Source organism: Aulonocara sp. 'chitande type north' Nkhata Bay, linkage group LG18, assembly GCF_057382095.1.
Source record: "Aulonocara sp. 'chitande type north' Nkhata Bay isolate Kocher_YH1m ecotype deep benthic linkage group LG18, A_spYH_male_GT1.1, whole genome shotgun sequence".
Lineage (NCBI taxonomy): Eukaryota > Metazoa > Chordata > Actinopteri > Cichliformes > Cichlidae > Aulonocara > Aulonocara sp. 'chitande type north' Nkhata Bay.
The window spans coordinates 2983338-3004339 of NC_141361.1; the positions used below are offsets into that span (position 1 = coordinate 2983338).

The following is a 21002-nucleotide window of genomic DNA, read 5'->3' on the forward strand; positions in this document are numbered from 1 at the left end:
GCATTAAACAAATATGAAAACACCTTTAGAGCTGTCTTTTTATTACCCTGACATGACTGTAAATGTTTTTAATGACAGAAACATGAAGTCTGACTGCTGCGAAGGTTTTCTGCTGCCAGAAGAATCGGATCAAAAAGATTAAATGTAAGTGAAAATCACGTGAGTCATAAACTAAAACAAATTCCTAAAAGTCTGGATGGGCTGTAAAATGTAAAAACAGGTCACATTACAATAGAACATAGAAAACATGTCAAATGTCCATCCATCCATTCGCTTCTGCTTATCCGGGGCTGGCTCAGCCTCAGCAGAGAAGCCCAGACCACGCTCTCCACCACCACCTCCTCCGGCTCGTCTCGGGGAACACCAAGGCGCCCTCAGGCCGGCCGTGAAAGTTCAAGTTCAGCTTGGTCTCTGTACATGAGACAGTTCTGAAATACGAAAGGTCTCTGTGACGAAAAAGACATTTTTATAATGAGCATGTAATGAAAACAGCGGGTTGTGGGTTGAATCACACACAGACCTTGTTTCATGAATCTGACACATTGTAAGGCAGGAAGAATATCACCAGTTCTTCACATGTGTCAAACAGGGTGCGTGAATCTAACAAAAGGCGCTGATTTCTTTTTCAATAAGCGACGGTCTCAGTTCCTCGTTCGTTTTCTTGTCACGTCTCATTTTTATACCAAGAATTTGAGCTGCTGACATTTTAAATATTAGAAAAGTTAACAGCATGATGTTTAAATATATTTTAGATATTTTGTAAAAACTGAAGACGGTATTTTCACAGAGATACACTGACTGAACCTTTCCAGTATTGACATCAGCACCTATGAAATGATTTATTCATCACGATGAGGAAGAAACTGAATCGTTCTTTTATGTTCAAAGTAAGTAAAACAATAAATAAAAACAGGACTTTATTTCTTTGCAGTCGTCTTGTGAAACACAGAACAGCTCAGAGCTGAAAAAACTAGATCAGCCCACAGACTGAGCTGTTGTCAGGACACTTGACCCGGTTTCTGTCATCAGACTAATATCCAGCCCAAACACGGGGTTGGTGCATTCATAACTCCTCTAACAGCGCTCTGACTCTGGGTGATGGACATTTCAGTCACAGATGATTTCTCCATCATCTGTGATTTGATGTTTCAGCTCTGTGGCGTCCCGCCTGGAAGCTTCCCCGTTCTCCACTCTGTGGTTCTCGTGTCGACCGGCAGGTTGCTGCTGCTTCTGAAACTTTTCCCACACATCCCGCAGGAAACGGCTTCCTGCCCATGCGAGTCCTCATGTGGACCTTCAAGCTGCCGCTCTGAGTGAACCGTTTCCCGCACAGTTAACAAGAATACAGCTTCTCCTCTCGAATGGCGTCATGAAGCTGAACCTCTTCAGATTTTTTTTCCAGATGTAGTTTCTCCCACATGTAGATTCTCACGTGGCTCGCTACGCTCGAGTGATTTTGGAGACACTTCCTGCATGTTTTGCAAGTATGCAGCTTCACACCGGTGTGGATCCTCAGGCGAGCCGTTAAATCGCTGTTCTGACTGAAACCCTTCCCACAGAATTCACAGGAGCACAGTTTCTGTGACAAACTCATCAGGAAATGATTTACTGAGGTCAGAGGTCAAGAGAAGAGCAGGTTCATTTTCTTGCTTCCTTTTGCATGTGAGGAGGCGCCCCCTGCTGTCTATTAGTCAAAACAACATTTCAATCTGAGCTTCAGAAGAATGAAGCTGCTGAGTGCCCAACGAACGATGAGCTGTTTCTCACATGGAGGCCACAGCAAAACATCTGTAAACGTGTGGGCTTAGTGATGAAACAGCAGGAGACGCCATGTCTGACTTAAGCGCTCGCGAGTGCGATGAAGGATCCCAGAGAGCCGACTGTTGGTTTGTGAATCATTTATTAAAGAAAACGTCCAGAACTCGAGTGTCACTTTAAAAAACCTGAACAAGGAAAAGATGATAAAACATCTTCAAAACATCAGACGTATCAATCTATGTACAACTAGTGCATTTATACATGATTAATAAAATAAAGAAAGCTGAAAGGACATGCACAGTTACTCAGTAACAAACTCATTTAGAATTTAGAGCTTCGGTCTTTAATTCACCTCATTTATTAAAACAAAAGAAAAAAGAACGGAATATTTACAATTTGTTTCTAATACTGACATCAGGAACTACACACGTGGTGCAAACGTGTAAGCTTTTCCTCCAGGACCTCAGAGAAACTCAAAGATGGCCTCACAGCTCGCTCTGTTAGTCTGCATTTATAGACTTGGTTTTTTTTACTGGCACAAATTTGCTGTTTTACATGATTTTATGATGTAATCGAGAACCATCGGGAACATTTCACATGTTTAAAAGAATTTTATTGCCAAATAAATCAAATGTATGTAAATCCCAGGAGTTTCCTGGTCACAGATCCAAAATGTTCATTTGATTCTCCTCCGAGCGACTTGGTATCACTTTCTTGTGATATGCTGGAAAACGTTCAGCTGGTCATCGACTGACAGTTAGTTTGGTCAAACCTTAAAAAGCAGGTGGAAGAGCAGAAGCTCACAAACTGATCCTGGAGCTGTGATAAAGCAGGAACAATCAGGATTTGACCCAGAAGCTGAGCTGCAGCACACGTTGTCTCTGCAAACACCGACTCGTTCAGCAGTTTATTTGCAAATAAAAATCTTTGAAACGTATGAAATGCTTGTGACTGACTTCGAAACATATTTTTCCCCAAAGATATTCGTGCAGCTTTCTTGCAGCCTGAAACACACGTTTGCTGTATTTCTGTGACATTTAGTGCAAATCTTGCTTGAACACAACTTCTTGTGTGGAGTGACAGTTTACAACCTACAACTATGTGTCACACGTGTGCAGCTTCACGTGTGCGGATCCTGGGAAGCTTCAGCATTTGGGACTTTTTCATACAAGTTTTTTTTACCCACTTCACATTTTGCAGACTTTTTTATGCTGACTCTTGGACGTGTGAGAGTTTTCTACAGTTTCTTTCATTGGCCTTTCTTCTGCGCTTCCTTCTTTGTTTCTCGTCCACGTTTGCGGCTGATCCTGACCTCACGTGCTTGCTTCCTATCAGACTCCAGTTTGGGGAGCTGTGAAAGAGAATCTGGCCATCGTTTGGTTCCTGTTCTCTATGTTCCTCATAAACAGGAGTCACCACAAAGCTCTCGGTGTGACGCTTCAGTGCCGACTGCACTCCCTCCCTCCTGAGTTTGTGCTGTTCTTTGATCTGTGGACGCTTTGGTTCTTGCTGATTGGACAACAGTTTCTTGTGTTTTTGTTTAACATGAGGAGGCCCTGGTTCCTCCTGGTTCAGGCTGCAGTTCCTCTCCTGGTTACAGAGACGCTTTTTAGGAAGAACCTTCTCTGCTGCAGTGACGTGGAGCTGTGGGTGGTCTGCAGGGACAAGATAAATGTTAGTAACAGTCCATAAATAAGCACAGAGTACAATCCTGACCTAGCAGGTGATTTAAACTTCTGTGTTGGTGTTTGAGACCTTGTGGTCGCGTCTCGTGTGTCATATAAGCTGTGCCAGCCGTCAGAAGCAAATAAAATGCCAGGGCATTATTCTGCCTCCCTACCTACTCTGCTGGGGAAATTTTAAGAGGTAAACATGTTTGACATATTCTTCCACATCTTTGTAAATGCTCTTGCGTCCATTCCAACAGACAAGCTCCCTCCAGGAGCTTCAGGGAGTCTTTATTTTGAGATGATAGTGATTATTTTCTGATTAATTCAAAACCTTTGTTGAAAAAGTAGCTGGAAGTTCACAGGAGGAACTGATGTGACTTGGGTTTCAGAGAGATCTGGTTATAACGTATCTGCAGAGTAGATTTAATACAGTACACAGAGTACAAGTACAGATCAGCTAAGTGCAGGTACTAGTTTCCTTCTGATCCAATTTCACAAACCAAACACACAAAAAAATACAAAAGTCCTAATGGCACTTTTCTACTCTACAACATGTCTCCTTCACCCATTCTGTCACACACACTTTTCTGCACCTATCCAACAGTCAGCAGCTCAGGTTCAGCATCCTGCCCACAGACACTCTGGAGCAGAGGGAACCCCCACCCTTCTGGTTAGCAGGTGAGCTGCTGAGCTACACCACCCAGCTGTGCTGTATCATCACTACAAGTCTGGCGTTAGAAGCTGTGACAGACGCGGTGAGTTACGGTGATTTCTACAAGTGTACAGACCTGAGGAGCCCGCTACCGCTAACCAGCCGGAGCCACGTTACCTGCCTGTGGGCATGCTGAGCCGTCAGCGTCTCTGCTGCTCTGACCTCAGTCTGATCTTTCTAAAAGCTGAAGGTGTCTGCTTTTAACTCCGCATTTCTCATATTATTATTATTATTATCATTATTAATATTACTATTGTTACTTTGGTCTGCGAGGATGACATAAAGAGCTCGGAGCTCCCGCAGGCTCACACTCATTCATCCCGGTTAGCCTACCGATCCTCTGAAGCTTGATCTCCGGCTTCCAGAAGCTCTCCAGCAGCCTGCGCTGCCGCTCGATGTCCTGCTCGTATTTGACGATCGTGTTTTCAAACACCGTGAAAATTTCATCCACGGCGGCAGACAGCCTCTCGTTGACAAAGTTTATCAGAAACTCCACTGTGGACATTTTTACTTTCGATTAAACGATCAGCACAAGTCCTTCTACAGTTCCGGATTCTGCTGAATCTGCTTCCGCTGTGTGCTGCACCATTAAAGGTTCTGAATGAAGCTGAGACGTTTTTTAAAGTTCCGCTCTCGGTAAATTACTGCCAAACGTTATTTCTTACATAATAATAATAATAATAATAATAATAATAATAATAGTTATTATTGTTGTTTTTTATTATTTTATTATTGTTTTTTATTTTTTATTTTTTGTACTGGCACAGTTATTGAAAGTAAGTAATCGCAGGCCGCCATCATTTCCATTTTTTTTTTTTGGCCTGTCCCGTTTGGCTCTTTTGCATCAGAATTGTTGTCTAAAGGCAAAGAAAGATGCCCAACGGATTTACTTTACCAAATTGACCATCCCAGCCTTGCCATAATGGACCATTTGATTCACCTTTTATTGTTTATTTTATTTACACTTACTGAATACGGGACAGACTTGACTGGGGGAAAGAAGGGGAGAAAGAAAGAGGGAAAGAGAAACAGCTGAGAAGAGGGACGGGGGAGAAGGGCAAAAGACAAAAACCAACAGAATGAGCAGAAAAAAAAAAGAAAAAAAATGCATATATCAATCACCTGGATCACCTGCTGAGAAAGAAAAAAGAAAACAAGCAGAAGAGAACAAGAGTAATAGAATAAACAACATCACAATGATCTATGGGAATATGACAGTAAATACTAAATATTAAACATTATTGTGCAGCACATAAGATCAACAGAACACAGTGTGCTTTGAGGTAGGAGCCAAAAAGGGTGTAGTTTGTGGGTGTGATCACCCGTGTGTACACCTGTGAGCATGGACGCGCTTGTTTTTTGTTTTTTAAAAGGTTCCTTCATGTAATGATCTGCTAGAGGGTGTGGGGGGGCCACAGCCCCGTCCTCCAGGGCATGAAGCAGGTATGGAGGAGATCAAAACTCCAGACATCCAGAGGCCCCCAGAACACAAGAGACCATGGAAGACTAACAGAGGGGCAGCTGCGCCACTGTCCCAGTAAGAGCTGAGGAGAGTCCCAGATGAGGGCTCACTCAGCAGCCGCGGAGCAGAAGCCAGGGGGAGTTGCAGTGACGCGCCCGTGAGCTCCGCCGGCAGCCAGCCGTGCCTGAGTGACCGAGCCCCAGGCCGAGAGGCCGGGGGCACCCCACCTCCGAAGTGGCCCGAGCGAGCCCCAGGCTCCAGGCCCCGATAAGCGGCCACCAAGGAGTGAGCCGGTGTGTACCTGGACGCCCATCCCCGGACACAAAGAACCACCAACGCACCGACACCTGAGGGAGTCCGCCACTGGCAGGGAAGTGGTGGTAGGTGGAGATAGGCCTCCAAACCTTGGAGGGCCTGAGATGTCCCCAGAGAGGTGGCGTCTGATACCCAACCTGACATATAGACACAGACATACAGGCACACACAGACACAAACATCCATTCCCACCCTCATGCTCTCATATGCACTTACTCCACACTCAACCAACGTGGAGACAGACATAAAGAGACGCTGTACACACGATCACACTCCCCAAGCGTACTCTACGAACCGGGTCTAGGTACCCTTGCCCCTGGAGGGGGGGAAACTGCACCCAGACCCAGGTGGTGTTACCCTCCGCCATCATTTCCATTTTCACTGTATAATATGGTCTTATACCATAATCTGACAGCGTGTTTATTTGTTTGATGTCGCTGTCACAGTGTCATGTCACTTGTCTTTTAAAGACTTACTAAAAATCATCACTGCGACATTTATAAGATTTACAGCTTATCATGTATGTGTCACGTGTCATGTCACCCGAGCAGCCATCACAGCAGCTCTTACTACCATCGTGTAAACCTTCTCCTTCAGTCACAAATCATCCACCCACTCCACTCTGCCTGCTCTCTTCTTAAAGTGTCAGTAATACATATACAACAATAACAGTTTAATCATTAATTTCTTTAATAAATAAATAAATCCCCCCCCCCCCCCAAAAAAAATAAATAAATAAAAAATAAAAATAAAAAAAATAATAAAAAATTAAGAACAATGAAACAATGACTTTACCTGCTCGCATCGACTCTTTTCATGCACATAATTTGTTTTTGGGATCATTTTCTGAAAAGAGGATCAAAAACAAACAATAAGGAGAAAATAAAGCAAAGTAAGCAGATGAAATTGACTGAATATTACTTATTTTATTTTATTTTGTTGGCATTGTAGTATATTAAGATGATAAATAAATAAAAATATGATGAGGTGAAGTCATTGTTTCATTCATTTTAAGTTTTTTTTTAAGTAAAGTAAGTACTGGTGCATGAAGCCTGATAGAAGTTAATATAAATTTAAAAGTACAAATCCAAACAAAAAAAATTACAGAATTATTTATGGCATTAACGCGTGCAATATTTATACAATACAGATGCTTATTTTTTATATGTAATTTATCTGTAATTAAAATTATCATTTCAATCTTTATGCAAACAAACCCAGTTCCAAAAACATATAAAAACAATAATAATAAAATCAAATGAAAATCAAATATTCATCTATTTTAGTCATGGATCTGAGCAGCTTTAAGACCCAGAGCAGAGCGGCTGTCAGCAGCGGTAAATATAGCAGCATTGTGGTGTGTGCGCTGTTCTGTGTGCGGTGTCGGTGTGCGGGTCAGAACAGCTCCGGGTCATCATGAGGAGGCCTGAACAGACCGGAGCAGTCTGAGCTCTCCTGTCAGCACGAAGCGAACATGGCGCGTCTTTAAAGCACAAACTGAGCGTGAAGGAGCCTGAAGATCAGCCGCACGTGAGTCACGGCGTCCTTGTGTTCAGCGAGTGTGAGGCGTTCACTGCCTGCTGTTTCTGTAGGTTAACTGAACATCTTAAATCTCTGTCACTGGGGCCACAGAGAATATTTAATGTCTGTACCTTTATTATATTATTGAGATGACATATGCCAAGTAAAATGCTTCAACTAAGATTTATTTTCTTTGTGAATCATCAATAGGTTAAAATCCTGTAGCGCGAGCTGATATCCTGACGTGTACTTTATCCAGCTTTTATTTACAGAAATGTGAAACAAGGAAAAGCAAAAGAATCTCATATGTGATCCAGTGAATAAGGTCCTGATTAATCTTGCAAATATATTTTTCATCAATACATTAAACGTGTTATTATTTATACCACTACCACTACAAAGCGCTTTATATGGTAACAGCAGAAGCTGTACAATACAATATTAGAGGTAATCAAACAATCCTCTGTGAGAAACACATGAAGAAAAATGAGAAAAAAGAAACTGTAGGAGAGAGAAGACAAAAGTTAACGACTGATGGAGTAACATGATAGAGTTTTACGATATGAGACGACCAGATTATTCAAGACCTGGTATGTAAAGAGAAGGTTATTTTTTTCTTTAACAAAAAACAAATCTGTAATATCTGTAAAAGATTCAGCTCAGTATGCAGCAAGTGAAACACTGTACAGTTAAAAAAAGAAGCTGACAAACGCACATCAGAAGTTACGCGAGGCTCTACCTTCACACTTCTACTTCAGCAAGCAGAAAAGATATTCATTTAAATAATAACTAAAAGTAAAGAATGAATGTCGTTCCTTTTAGTTTTACTTTTAGGAGGAAGTCAGAGTGGATGGACGGGTGTAGCCTTGAACTCTGCGACAGAGTCAGAGACTAACTAATCATTTTCTCAGTGTTAAATAGACTGCTGAACCCGACACCGCTCTCTCTCCAGGCACTAGTTACCTGTGAGCCTCACTGACAGTGTAAGGAAGCCCACGAGGGTCAGTTCTTCCACAGCCTGGCCAGGATGTTGCAGCTGTGTAAAGTCACCAACGCTCTGTTCATCAGTAACGCCCGCTCAGCCTGCAGCGACGAGCTCATCCAGCAGGAGGCGGTGACGCTCTGCATCAACGTGTCCAAGCAGCAGCCGTTTCCCTCCAGCAGCATCACCAAGCTGCAGATACCCGTCTACGACGACCCCAACGAGGACCTGTACAGCCACTTTGACCGCTGTGCCGACGCCATCCAGAAGGAGGCGAACCGCGGCGGACGCAGCGTCGTCTACTGTAAGAACGGACGCAGCCGCTCGGCCACGATCTGCATCGCCTACCTGATGAAGCACCGCAAACTGTCCCTGACAGACGCCTTACAGGTGAGGATCTATCCCACCCTGCTCTACTTTACTTTTTGTACAGGTTACAACTTTGGCATCTGGTGTTAGTGATGAACTTTGTCCACCCTCCACAGACCCCGAGCTCCTCCTGCTGACTGTGAGGCAGATTATAAATGTGACACTTTGTTTATTGGAAAATAAACTGCACATTGATTAAACAAACTTCTGAGTTTGTTCACTCTTAGAGGAGCTGTTAGGTTCCATAAATACTGTTCTCTCTCCCGAGACGTAACATCTCGACGTTTTGTCACGTCCCGCAGCGGACCGTGAGAACGCGAAAAGTGACCTTCCGCGTTCTTATGGTCCGCACCAGGTTATGGATGAAATCCAGTGGAATGACGCTCCCGCGGTAATAGACCTTCCAGCCATGTATTCCAGCCCTATACCTAACCTTCTCCCTAAGTCTAACCATAACTTTATTCCTAACTTTAACCAGCACTTTAATGACGTTAAATAGTGTTTTCCCAAGAGGTTTGAAGAAAATGAACAAAGATGTGTAGATTGAGTCCAAACGGTTGTCATATTTCCTCATTTTTCCAATCTCGTCATTTAGGAATGTGTTGGGTGCCTTGAAAACGTAATATGTTGACGATTTGTCTCCTAGCATTACGCTTTGGGAGAACGTGCTGATAAATAATGATCAAGTCTTCAAATGAAGGTCTGAGGACTGAAAGAGTAATAGAGTGAACACAAGTCACAGAAAAAGTGCTGAACTTTTGGTTGCTTCAGAGTTTTTCACACATACAGTTTTTGTTTATCATTTAATAAGTATTATTTTGCAGATTTTAAAATGCCAATCATCCTATTTATAAGTCTCACTGTGCTTTGAGCCGTCTAAATCAGCCCAATCCTGCTGCATGAAGGTCAAAAATGTGGAGGACTGAGCTCAACCTGCAGCTGAGAGGTTTGTTTTCTGACGCTGAAGCTTTTATTATCCAAAGTGCCCTTGAACACAACACTGAAAGATGAGCTGCACACTGAGCGTTGTTATATTCATGCTCAGAAGGGACAAATACAACAATGCAGCCCTTCTCTGAAGGCTGACACCCCTGATCCTGTTTTGTGCTGCAGATTTGGCTCAAATGAAAAAGAAAAAATGTTATTTAATTAAATTTTATTTACTGACCTATATTCATAACATTAACTATCTGTTTAACCCCAACAACAGAAACACATCTTTGTTTAATGTCTTTTTTGCTTTTTGTAACGTAAAATTAAAATTTTTTGGAAAAAATTGTTGAAAAACAGCATAAACACTTTAAAAAATCTTCCACATCTTGTTGTGTTGAGAAGAAGCTGAATTTATGCATTATCTATTTATTAATCATCATTTCTTTTTATTATTAATTTATATTTAGAGTTTAAATCAGATGTTATACTGTTCACTAAAATATTTTCCCGCAGTTTCTCTGATAACTTCAAACATTAAATGAGTTTTATGATTTGACAGAAATGAAGGACTGAAGTTTTGCAAACGTCATGACAGGTAATCAAAAAAAAATATGTCCATAAAACAAATAACAGAAAACAGGAAAAAATTTATGAAATACAAAAATATTTAGAAAATATTAAAATAACTTGTAAAGTACAGAAATACAAATCATGCAGAGCAACCACAGATCCTTAGAAACAACCAGAGCTCGTCACTGTTCATTTCCCTTTTCCCAGAAAGTCAAGACGGCTCGTCACGTGATCGACCCGAACCCGGGCTTCATGTCTCAGCTGCAGAGATACGAAGAGGAGCTGAAGCGGAGACGAGGAAAGTCCTGATCCTTCTTACAAAACTCAGAGTCCGCAGCTGAAAACAGAAGCAGTGCTGAAGCTTCTTCACCTCCGTCCTCCTCTTCTGCAGGATTTTACACGCCGTCACTTTAATTAAGGCTTAGATGAATGAATTAACCTCTAGATTACGGCCTGTTTTTAAAAAGAAGTCCCAACAAATATGTATTGAACTTATTTTCATGTTAGGATACTGAAGATATCCAAGTATCTAAAATGTGACCTGATAAAAACAATATTTAAGGAAAGTTTTTATTACAAAAACTGAACAAGTGGAGATGATGAGAAAAAGTATAGAAAGTTTTAAAATCAAGTCAAATAACATACGAAGACAAATTAACTATAAAATTTGAACTAAGCTGAAGTGAAGGTGGAACTGTTACCTCCTAAATGTACTGAATATACACACTACATGATGTTCATCTACAGAAAACGAGGCTCATTTACTGTACGTAATCACAATAACATTATTTCTTTTATAAACCTTTACTTTGTTACAAAGCACTTAAAGAAAAAACAGACAGGACAACATTTGTACCAAGTTTGTGGAAAATAAAAGGTGAAGACATCAAAAAGAGCGAAAATGTGGTTTATATCTAAAAGTTCAAAATATGAACTAAGAAGTATATTTATTATCCAAGTATCAGTTATGATCTATCAGGTTGCTGCTCACTGTTGGTTTCACTATTGATTACTTTGCAGCCAATACTTCTATTTAAATTAAAATAAAATACTTTAAACCATAATTGGCAACAAAATAGTATAAAAACTGATTATTTTTATGCTTGTCCTCTCAGTGGTTCACTAATCATAAGAAAATCAAAAAGAATGATTATTTTCTGTCTAAACACTCAGTTTTCTTTTCTTGTCCAAGTCTGAGCACACGTGGCTGCAGTCCCACCTTTTACCTCTAGGTGGAATCACTTACACAGAAAATAATGCAGCCCCGTGAACACGTGACGAGTCAGGCTCCTCTTTAATTTGATCTGAAACATTAAAAAAATCCACAAAGAAGCTCAGGGATGATAATAAACCGTGACGTGAGATTTCGATCTTCATCAGCGTCTCTCTTGTGAACCTGATTAAATGAGAACTCACCTGGATTTTATTCTGACAGGATGTAACCTTAGGAGGCTATCTCACTGATCCTAGGTCAGTTTCACTGTAGAGCATGGATGATGTTACACTGAGAGTTTCAGTTAAGATGTGATAATATGGAGCTTTCCAGGTACTTAAGCCTCTCCTGTTAAAACTTGTTAAATTCACACAAAACCTTTACATTTATTATTTGTAAAAGAATTATTTCCCAGGAGGCTCCAATTTAACTTCACCTGAGATTTAATTTGAACTTAGGTTAACATATGCCAACGTGGAATTGTTCATTTAAATAAGTGAAAAGCTGAAATTTTCCAGAACAGAAATCTTTAAACTTTTTATGTTGTCATAGTAAAGTCAAAGGTTGTTACAAGTTAGAGATTTGAAAGCTTTTTAGTTTAAATCACCTTATAAAACTGATAATAATGTCGAGATCAAGTAACAGTTTATATTAATATTCTATGAATCAGCCTCTGAATGATACACGGGAAAAACATTTTCCTGGACATGAACAGGAAAGCAACATGTTCCTGGTCTTTTATATTTAATTAAACAAAAAAACAAAAAGAAAGAAAGAAGATTAATTATTAATCTCTAAAAGCACAAAATCTTGAAACTGGGCATAAAAACAAAAGAACACAAACAAAAATGTCTTGCCTTAAAGAGCCACTGAATTATTAATTGTCAGTTTTTTTAATGCTCCATCAGATGTCTTAAAGCTCTGTAAATATACAACATATTAAATACTCAGGTTAAAATAGTAGAAAAGAAACAAACACATTCAAGTACATATGTGGGAAACGGTCTGAATTTTTAACATTTTGGCAGCTTATTAAGTCTGAACGTAAAACATGTAAGTCTGTGAAATTCAGCAGTTTTATATGTTAAATGTGTTCTGTGAGTTTTAATGCTGCTTCTGGTTAATAATTATCTTTTAATAAACAAAACAAAAAACCTTGTGAAAATCTTTGGTGTCTGCAGAGTCTTACTGTTGATCTCAGGTGTGTCCTCCTTTTGATGCTGCCATTTGAATCTAAAAGCAATGATTTTATTTGCACAGATATTATTTAAACCACCTGTGACCTCAGTTTTTATTGTAATGAGTCTATAATTACAAAAGCAAACAGATGTCTGTGTTAGCTAAAGGGTGTTACCATAACAGGCGCTTAAAGAAATAATCCTGCCCTGCCTCTTTAAGACCAGGCTGCTGTAAACAATCGTTTGTGAGAAAATAAAAATAAAGTTAAATGTTGATCACTCAAAAATGAGCTCTGTGGTCATTGTCTACAATATGTTGGCCGAGGTTTAACTTTATGTTTTATTCCTGTCCTGAGATGTGTTTGTTTCTGAAGCTGAAGTAAAAAACACTGCAAACCACAATATTTGATTAAAAATACTCCAAAGACACGAGTAAGGCTCACAGTTGTTAGTCTAGTGATCGTGGCTCAAGAGTTGGCAGTTCGTCTTGTAATCGGAAGGTTGCCGGTTCGAGTCCTTGGGCAAGACACTTCCCCTACTGGTGTTGAGCAGAGGGCCGATGGCGTGATATACCAGTGAAATAACAAATTGGCTTTCTCATTCGGCTCTACCACAACAGATTGGTACAGCAGCCGCATGACTGTGAATGTCCCGCCAGCCTAACTGTCAATCGCACGTCTCACTCGTGAGCAAGATCCTAAAATACTTGAACTCCTACACCTTGGGTAGTAACTCGTCCCCAGTGGCGGTCCTAGCCTGTTTGGCGCCCTGGGCGAACACTCCCTTTGCCCTCCCCCAAACACACACACGCGAAATGTACTAAGGATTGTACAATAACATAAAACTGCTGTCGGAACCATGCTGAATTTCGCCAGAGAAACACACACACGTACACACATATGAAGAGAGAGAGAGGTCCCCAATCGATGAAGCCACAGAACCACATCAAAGAAAATCCCACAACATCCAAAGATAAAAACCTTTTATAACTACTACAGCTAGATATTCTGTCCATAAAAAAACTATGAACAGATCCAAGGCTCACCAGAAACATGTCCAACGTAGTGCCAACAATTCGAACCAACTAGTTCTGACTTCTTCCCCACCAGAGATGTAACGTTCCATGTCCCAGGAGCTATATTCAATACCCAAGAATCAAACTAACAGAGAGTCTCTGTGGTGTAGCCAATCAAAGACATATTCTGTACTAATTAGCAGGTACACTTCATGGATACAGGACTCCACCCTAGCCTATGATCAAATCTGTCTGTTCAAGGAGACGATGATATCTTACCAAACTATGGCTGTGACCTGTGTGGTGAGAGGCTTGAAACACTGAGAGCAGCTGAGCTGTAATGTTTGCATGTTTTCCTTTATTTGATGGATGTAATTTGATACAAAGAAAATAAGTCCTACATTTTTCATCAAAGATTTTCTTTTTGAGTAATTCATCAGTAATTTCTGGAAAGAGTCAGCTGATACAAATATATTTTTTGGCACTTAGAGCATCTAAAGGCAAACACCATTTGGTTTTGTTATAGGAAGACATTTTTCCATTGATTAATTGAGTATTTCACATTATTTTAAACAGATACGTAGCACTACAGGTCAGAGGGAATTTAAATTGTCTGGAACTAGTGGAAATCACTGGTTTTAAAAAAGCAAACAGCTGCGTCTTCATGGTAAATCATTTTATTTAACAAAGTGTGTTACATTTTTATGTGGGTTCAACAGAACAGAGCCCGAAACAGCTGTTGTGGATAAATTGGTTCAGAAGCGTGGGCGTCCTTCCGGGCGATGGCCTCTGTCCCATTCTTCACGCACACTATTGATCCAATTATTGTAGTTGGACACTTTTGTGTAGATTCCCAGTTTGTCCAGCTGTCCACAGCCCTCACCCCAGGAAACCAGGCCAACCAGGAACCAGGTGTCCCGGTACAGAGTGACCATCGGGCCCCCACTGTCACCCTCACAGGCATCCTTCCTCTGTCCAAGGATACCGGCACAGAGGACGTTGTTGGAGATCGTGTGGGGGAACATCTGCTGAGTACAGATGCTGTGGCTGACCAATGGGATTTCAATAACGTTGAGCACTGAGCTGTGCTTAGTGCTGTTCATGTCCTCTTTGCCCCAGCCAGAGACAACAGTCTTAGTGCCGTTCAGGTGGAGCACCCGCTCGGCCATCTCGCGTCCTGGCAGGCAAATGGGGACGATGTACTCAGTCGTGGGAGCGGGGGTCTGTAGGCGCAGCAGGGCAATATCATTGTCCATGGTCTTGGTGTTGTAGTTCGGGTGTTTGAAACCTTGGACAACATCCAGGATGACCTCAGTGCCTTCTTGTTTAAGACGCTCATAGTCACCTAAAAACACAGGGCGTGGACTCATGGTTAATGAAAGCTGATGTGTGTTTTCACTCTGACTACAACAGGGATCTCGAACTCCAGGCCTCGAAGGCCGGTGTCTTCCAGGTTTCAGATGTGTCCGTGATGCAACACAGCTGATTTAAATGGCTAAATTACCTCCTCAACATGTCTTGAAGTTCTTCAGAGGCCTGATAATGAACTAATCATTTAAATCAGGGGTGTTGACCCAGGGAGATATCTAAAACCTGCAGGACACTGGCCCTCGGAGCCTGGATGTCGAGACCCCTGGACTACAATGTGACCTATTAGCAACCTTGGTTTTGTAAAGTTTTACTGCTTAATGGCAAAATAGCAAATTACTTCAAATAATTGTATATACAGTTGAATAAAAAATAAAAACTGGAAAATTTAAGTACATTGAGTTTTCTCAGTGTACTTAATTCCCACCCCCCTGAACCACGGTCGCCCCATGGGTGACCTTCTTGTAACCGGAAGGTTGCAGGTTCGATCCCCAGCTCTGTCCTGGTCGTTGTGTCTTTGGGCAAGACACTTCACCTACCACCTACTGGTGTTGGCCAGAGGGGCCGATGGCGCGATATGGCAGCCTTGCTTCTGTCAGTCTGCCCCAGGGCAGCTGTGGCTACAACTGTAGCCTCCACCAGTGTGTGAATGTGAGAATTGTAAAGCACTTTGAGGGTCTCGAAAAGTGCTATATAAATGCAATCCATTATTATTAGTAGTATTCCAGCTTTATTTGTCACTGTTGAATTAATGTTCATGTATGGAGTCCTTAGGATTGTGACAACCTTCTGACCTACCAGCTGCCTCTGCCATGGAGTCTCACTCTCACTACCTGTTTAGGTTTACAGATCAGTCCCATGGCATCTTCCTGCCATCTAATACAAATTAATACTGGTGATCAGTTGACAGCGATGCTGTTCTCGTCACCCAAATATCAAACATAGACTGACGTGACTCCACCAGTTATGCATGCCTAGCAGTTTGTAAACCTTTTAGCCTGTGTTTCTTTTTTAATAACTACACTCATGAGCATGAACATGGTGTTTGTCTGGGATAATTTATGTCTATTCATCAAAAACAAAACTCTGGGCAGTTTATCAGCTGGTCCAGGGTTCTTTACAATCACTTTTAGTCTTGTCCTTATTGTTCTCCCAATATCACAGGAAATTAAAAAACTTCACTGTGGTGATTTTTATAACTTTATATATTGCTTCTAGTTTATTTCTGTGTCATACAAATTAAATTTAAGGTAAACTGAAGTGTTTTCTCTCTGTGGGCAAACAAACAAGACCCTATCAGCCTTTCAGGTAAAAACTACAGGCAGTCTCTCCAATCATTTGTACTTCACTATAATCAGTTTGTTAATCAGTTCGTTACCGCGTTGATCTTTCTAATCACTTCAATGTCATTCATTTATGATTATTTTTCATTTAATTATAATTAGTGTCTGTCATCTGCAATGGAAACTCACCGAGTCGTACACTGAACGTTAAGCTGTTTTCAAGACAGTGAGCAGCTGTCAGAACCCAGCTCTCATCGATGAGGACACCCCCACAGTGAAATCGACCCCTGTAATCCATTACCAGGACCTACAGATAAACACACTATCAGGTATTAATGCTCCAACTTGGATTCTACTGACAAGATAACATCTTGACATTGTGAAACAGCTTTGTTTCACATATTAGTTCAATCTTTGAAAAAAAAAACAGAACAGATTTAAACAAATTAGCAGATTTCTTACCAAATTCAAATGTATATAACATAAAAAGAGGGCGTTGCCAACATCTGATGTTGGAGTCTTAAGATCTTAATAACCATATCACCATTACAGCACTTTGATTTCAGACTGCAGGCTGCTGTAAGGATACAAATCTAACAAGCTAAAGTTGCCAGCATGACACACCCAGTGTGTATTGTAGGTTTTTTTTGTAGTACCTGCCATGGACTCTCCCCTTTCTTGCCCACCTGCCCCCCCACCATCCAGGGACGGAGGCCTTTCGGTGGTGGGCTGTATGATGTGGTGGCTAACAGCTGTCCACAGGATGATCGGCCTGTAAAAACACTGTATTAAAGCTACAATGGAAAAATATTAAGAGAAACATAAAATAATCTCTCTCTTTTCATCTCATTCAAGCTGAGAGGCCAGCAGCTTGCCTGTTGTGGATGAGCAGTGTGCGAAGCAAACTGCCACTAGTCTGCGTTCACTGTTCTGAGATCAGTTACTAACTGTGGTTCATATGGAAACACAAGTAAGCAAGTAAACCAGCATCAGTGAATTTCACTTGATGACTTGACTTGTGCAACTGGCTTGAAGTGTCTAATGGTGTCACCACATCCCCATTAAGTTGATGAAGGCTCTTAGGGTCCTGTTCTAGCATCCATGTGTGAGACATTGAGTACTCTGTCTACTAGTAGGCCTGTGTCTTGCAGCTCTAGTGTTTCTGCCTGTTCCTTTCTGGGCTCCATTCATGTACCGAGCCATGTGCCTGTTCATGCTAGCTCCTATGATGCCTGACAGGAGCATCCATGTGGTGATGATGGGATTAATCCTTAAGAATCATGTGGTGGTTCATTTATGCTTCCAGGTACTCAAGGAGTGCAGTTAGCTTCTTTAGCCAGTAGGTGCGAATCGTGTCAGGACATGTGCTGTCCAACTCGTCAGCTCTTCATTATCGAAAGGATTGTCCAGAAAATCATAATCCATAAAGATATATTGAATAACAAGTCTATATAAAGTGATGAGAGAATTTAATTTTTGCTTGCTAATAAACATTTTGTTTACAGCCAGCAAGTGAAGTCAGACTAGAACTGCTCTTACTGTTGGGAACACATTTCTTGGAGTCATTAGTCTGTTTGTATCCATTCACACAGCTGCAAGTCCTCGACAGGCCGTCACTGCTCTCCGTACAATCGTGGTCGCAGCCGCCATTATCCACGGAGCAGTTGGTGGCTGTTACAGCTAGATGGAGATGGGAAACAGGAACACGGGAACTTTTCAGGTTTCACATTAAGTTTTAGTGAATGTTACATTGATGTGACTCCGCCTGTAAAAGAAATCAAACAGCAGCTACGTCCAGCTGCCAGACAAAGTCTCGCTAACAAGTTTTAGCAAAAAAATAACCCTCGTAAATGCTTTGTTACTTAGGTTCGTTTGTGTGCACAGTGGGTAATTTGTATTCTTTTCGTTGATTCTCAAGCTTTAATTAAAGATGTGGTTTGTTGCTTGATGCAGTTTCATTATATTGAACACTCCTTGCTTCACTTTTGTAGTCTTTTTTTAATATAACGTTAGAAATGCTCCTAGGTAACCAAAGACACTGACTCACGATATTCACAGTATTTGCCCTCATATCCAGAGTGACAGCGGCAAGCGTAAGCTCGGAGCATATCCACACAGTCTCCATGACTGCACTTGTTGGACTCACACTGGTTCCCATCTGAAATACAGTCAGATAACATGAGTATTTTTCCCATGACTATCTGCAAAGAAAGAAGATGTCAAAAGCCTCGCCTTAGTGACGCTTTGGGAGGAAGACAGAAGCAGGCTAAATCTTATTTGATGTCGTATTGTTGTAAATGTACTGTAATCTTGTGCTTTTGGGTAATCAGGCAAGCATATCACACCCCATCCCAAGAAATAAACGATGCAGCCTGTGAAGAACCTTGTCCTGAATTCTCCTCAGTCTACACATCATTCACATTCCAGTCATCAGAAATATTAAAATAATATTTAATAATTTATACATGGTATTATTTTTAAAGCTGATATTTAGTATGTTTTCACTGTCAAGCTGAACAAACTTGTCTTACCTAAGTAAACTGTCCAGAACTCCAGCTGTAAAGACACAGAAACAAACATCACCAATCGCACTCATCTGGTCATCGCTGCAGAACAACACACACACACACACACCTCCTGTGGGTATTTGTCAAGTCGACACTACTGTGTCATGTTCTCATCAGCCATAAATCAAAAAGCCAGATATTTTTGCTTATTTTGAACTACGGTGTGTTAAAGAGACATCTTACCGTAGCTTCTCTGGTCTGGAAAATCTCTCTGGCCTCTTCAAAGCTGCATGTCTCCTCATGACATTCTCGCTCCAGGTTTCCTGGTTTCAGCTCCTCCAGGAAGGAGTTCGCCCGACGAGAGCGAAGCAGCATGTGAGCCCGTCGTGGGTCCGAGAATACTGAACACACAGAAAGAGTGAAACAGTGATGCAGACCAATGCTAAGACAACGGCTTCTTTAACTGTTTTTTCCCCAAACATCACATTTTTGGAAAGCACTTTGTTGTCATTTGGACTTAAATCTTTGGGATTCTGTGAATTTACTCTCATCAATTCATGTGATTCCTGTGTGTTGTATGCATGCCTGGAAAATGTTCCTAATGAGACGACAAATGGAGAGATCTGGACCAGGACATCAGCGAGCATCTGGACAGTCTGAGTTGTTCAATAGACTGAAGCATCTCCCAGAGGAGAGAGAATTATATTATATTATATTATATTATATTATATTATATTATATTATATTACCAGTCCGTGAGTCGTTTGGTACCTGGCCACGAGAGTTGAGGCTCAGGTGTGAAATGTCTGGTTTTCAGGGTTATTTTGTTAATATTTTTATCGTTAACTCGGTTTTCCTGGGTCTTTTCACGTGTGTTATGAATAAATCTTTTTTTCGGTACTAGTTGTATTTTGTTGTATTTATCCGCGACACTTTAAAGGCCGGTCCGTGAAAATATTGTCGGGCATAAACCGGTCCGTGGCGCAAAAAAGGTTGGGGACCGCTGCTTTAAGGTCACCGTCCACTGGAGCCAGCTTTCTTCTGATTGGCTCAGGATCAGGTAGGTGTGCTCGCTGACCTCATTACCTGAAACTTTGTCCATGTTTAATATGAGCGCCCAGTTGAGGAACAGGTAAAAGCACAATAGGTTCACTTTCTTGGCAGATGAATGCTTTGTTGCTAAAACAGATTCCACGGCTGACCTGCTGACAGTGAAGCTCTCACATTATTTCCCGTCAGGTTTATGTAATTCAGTGAGACTCCAAGACACCCGTGTAACAGAAAATCTGTGGCTACCTAACCTCCGTGTCTCTTCTTTCTTTTACAGACGTATTGATGTTTACTTATCCCGTTCGTCTTTGATCACACCCACCTGACAGACTGATGACTGACGCCGACCACAGAGCAACGACGACACACAGACAGAGGGCGAGGCGGGACATGACCTCGATCACTCCTGCAGGAAATCAGACATTTATGTCTTTACTGCTTGTGTTTATCCAGTTAGCATTAACATCCAGCATAATGACACTTACAGATTTAAGGGGTTGAAAAGTTGAGTTCTGGAGGAGCTGCAGACGAGACAAAACCGAGTCCTCACTGCCAGTTAAAAAAAATCTCTCAGTGGAATATTTCTACAAGATTGATCAGCAGGGAACACAGAGGCCTCCAGTCAGAGGGGCACAGCAGGACACGATCACCGTGTGAACCTCTACAACCTTTGACCTTGTGAGCTAACAACAGGGCCACAGAGACAACATCCTAAAACGTTCACAGGACATGAAACAGAGTCACGGAGAAACGAGGGGCTTTCAGGAGAGTTTTGGTACTTACATGTGAAGAATGGAAGCCGTGGACAGAGACGATGCTTCGCTGTTTCTGCTGTGTTAATAACTAACTCCCAGTGTTTACTGAGAGTCCACAGTCTGCAGCTGATCGCTGTCCACCAACACTGTCAACACAGACCTGCCCTTTATCCTCCACCCACTCTGCTACACATCAGACCTCATTTTCACAAAATGTTACAAACCTTCAGACACTAGCAGGACGACGATAGTGTGGGACTTTTCACTGTGTACCCACCACACAATAGATCTGTGGTTATTCACCACAAACATGGACGTGGATGAAGTCTTCACGTCTCTAT

At 41.4% G+C, this 21002-nt stretch overlaps 2 protein-coding genes and 1 pseudogene across 5 annotated transcripts; 1 reads left to right on the forward strand and 2 right to left on the reverse strand.

The window, feature by feature from the left end:
* Positions 1-77: 77 nt before the first annotated feature.
* On the forward strand, positions 78-12959 carry dusp28 (dual specificity phosphatase 28). 3 transcript variants are annotated; one of them, XM_086271948.1, is made up of 3 exons: positions 78-144; positions 8391-8810; positions 10500-12959. In XM_086271948.1, the coding sequence occupies exons 2-3, from the start codon at positions 8466-8468 to the stop codon at positions 10599-10601; spliced, it is 447 nt and encodes a 148-aa protein (XP_086128074.1). In that variant the 5' UTR covers positions 78-144; positions 8391-8465; the 3' UTR covers positions 10602-12959. The 3 variants fall into 3 exon arrangements, with proteins under 3 accessions (XP_086128074.1, XP_086128075.1, XP_086128073.1); XM_086271949.1 differs by lacking the exon at positions 78-144 and adding an exon at positions 6377-7447 and having other exon boundaries at positions 8906-12959; XM_086271947.1 differs by lacking the exon at positions 78-144 and adding an exon at positions 6384-7447.
* LOC147307640 (uncharacterized) lies at positions 2101-4719 on the reverse strand (annotated as a pseudogene). Its single transcript, XR_015126029.1, has 2 exons — positions 4474-4719; positions 2101-3413 (listed from the first exon to the last, which is right to left on the reverse strand). The product of XR_015126029.1 is annotated as an uncharacterized LOC147307640 (transcript).
* Positions 12960-14036: 1077 nt separating the features above from the next.
* On the reverse strand, positions 14037-20797 carry proca (protein C (inactivator of coagulation factors Va and VIIIa), a). Its single transcript, XM_086271813.1, has 10 exons — positions 20690-20797; positions 20392-20455; positions 20229-20312; positions 19100-19257; positions 18881-18905; positions 18397-18507; positions 17889-18029; positions 17006-17121; positions 16539-16656; positions 14037-15043 (listed from the first exon to the last, which is right to left on the reverse strand). The coding sequence occupies exons 3-10, from the start codon at positions 20296-20298 to the stop codon at positions 14454-14456; spliced, it is 1329 nt and encodes a 442-aa protein (XP_086127939.1). The 5' UTR covers positions 20299-20312; positions 20392-20455; positions 20690-20797; the 3' UTR covers positions 14037-14453.
* Between the last annotated feature and the right edge of the window lie 205 nt (positions 20798-21002).

Coding starts and splice junctions, on each gene's coding strand:
- proca (XM_086271813.1), bottom strand. CDS start 20,298: ATGTCCCGCCTCGCCCTCTGTCTGTGTGTCGTCGTTGCTCTGTGGTCG. Junction 19,258..20,228: donor GTCAGTCATCAGTCTGTCAG/GTGGGTGTGATC, acceptor CTGTGTGTTCAG/TATTCTCGGACCCACGACGG. Junction 15,044..16,538: donor AACGTTCAGTGTACGACTCG/GTGAGTTTCCAT, acceptor CTGTGTTTTTAG/GTGACTATGAGCGTCTTAAA.
- dusp28 (XM_086271948.1), top strand. CDS start 8,466: ATGTTGCAGCTGTGTAAAGTCACCAACGCTCTGTTCATCAGTAACGCC. Junction 8,811..10,499: donor CCCTGACAGACGCCTTACAG/GTGAGGATCTAT, acceptor CCCTTTTCCCAG/AAAGTCAAGACGGCTCGTCA.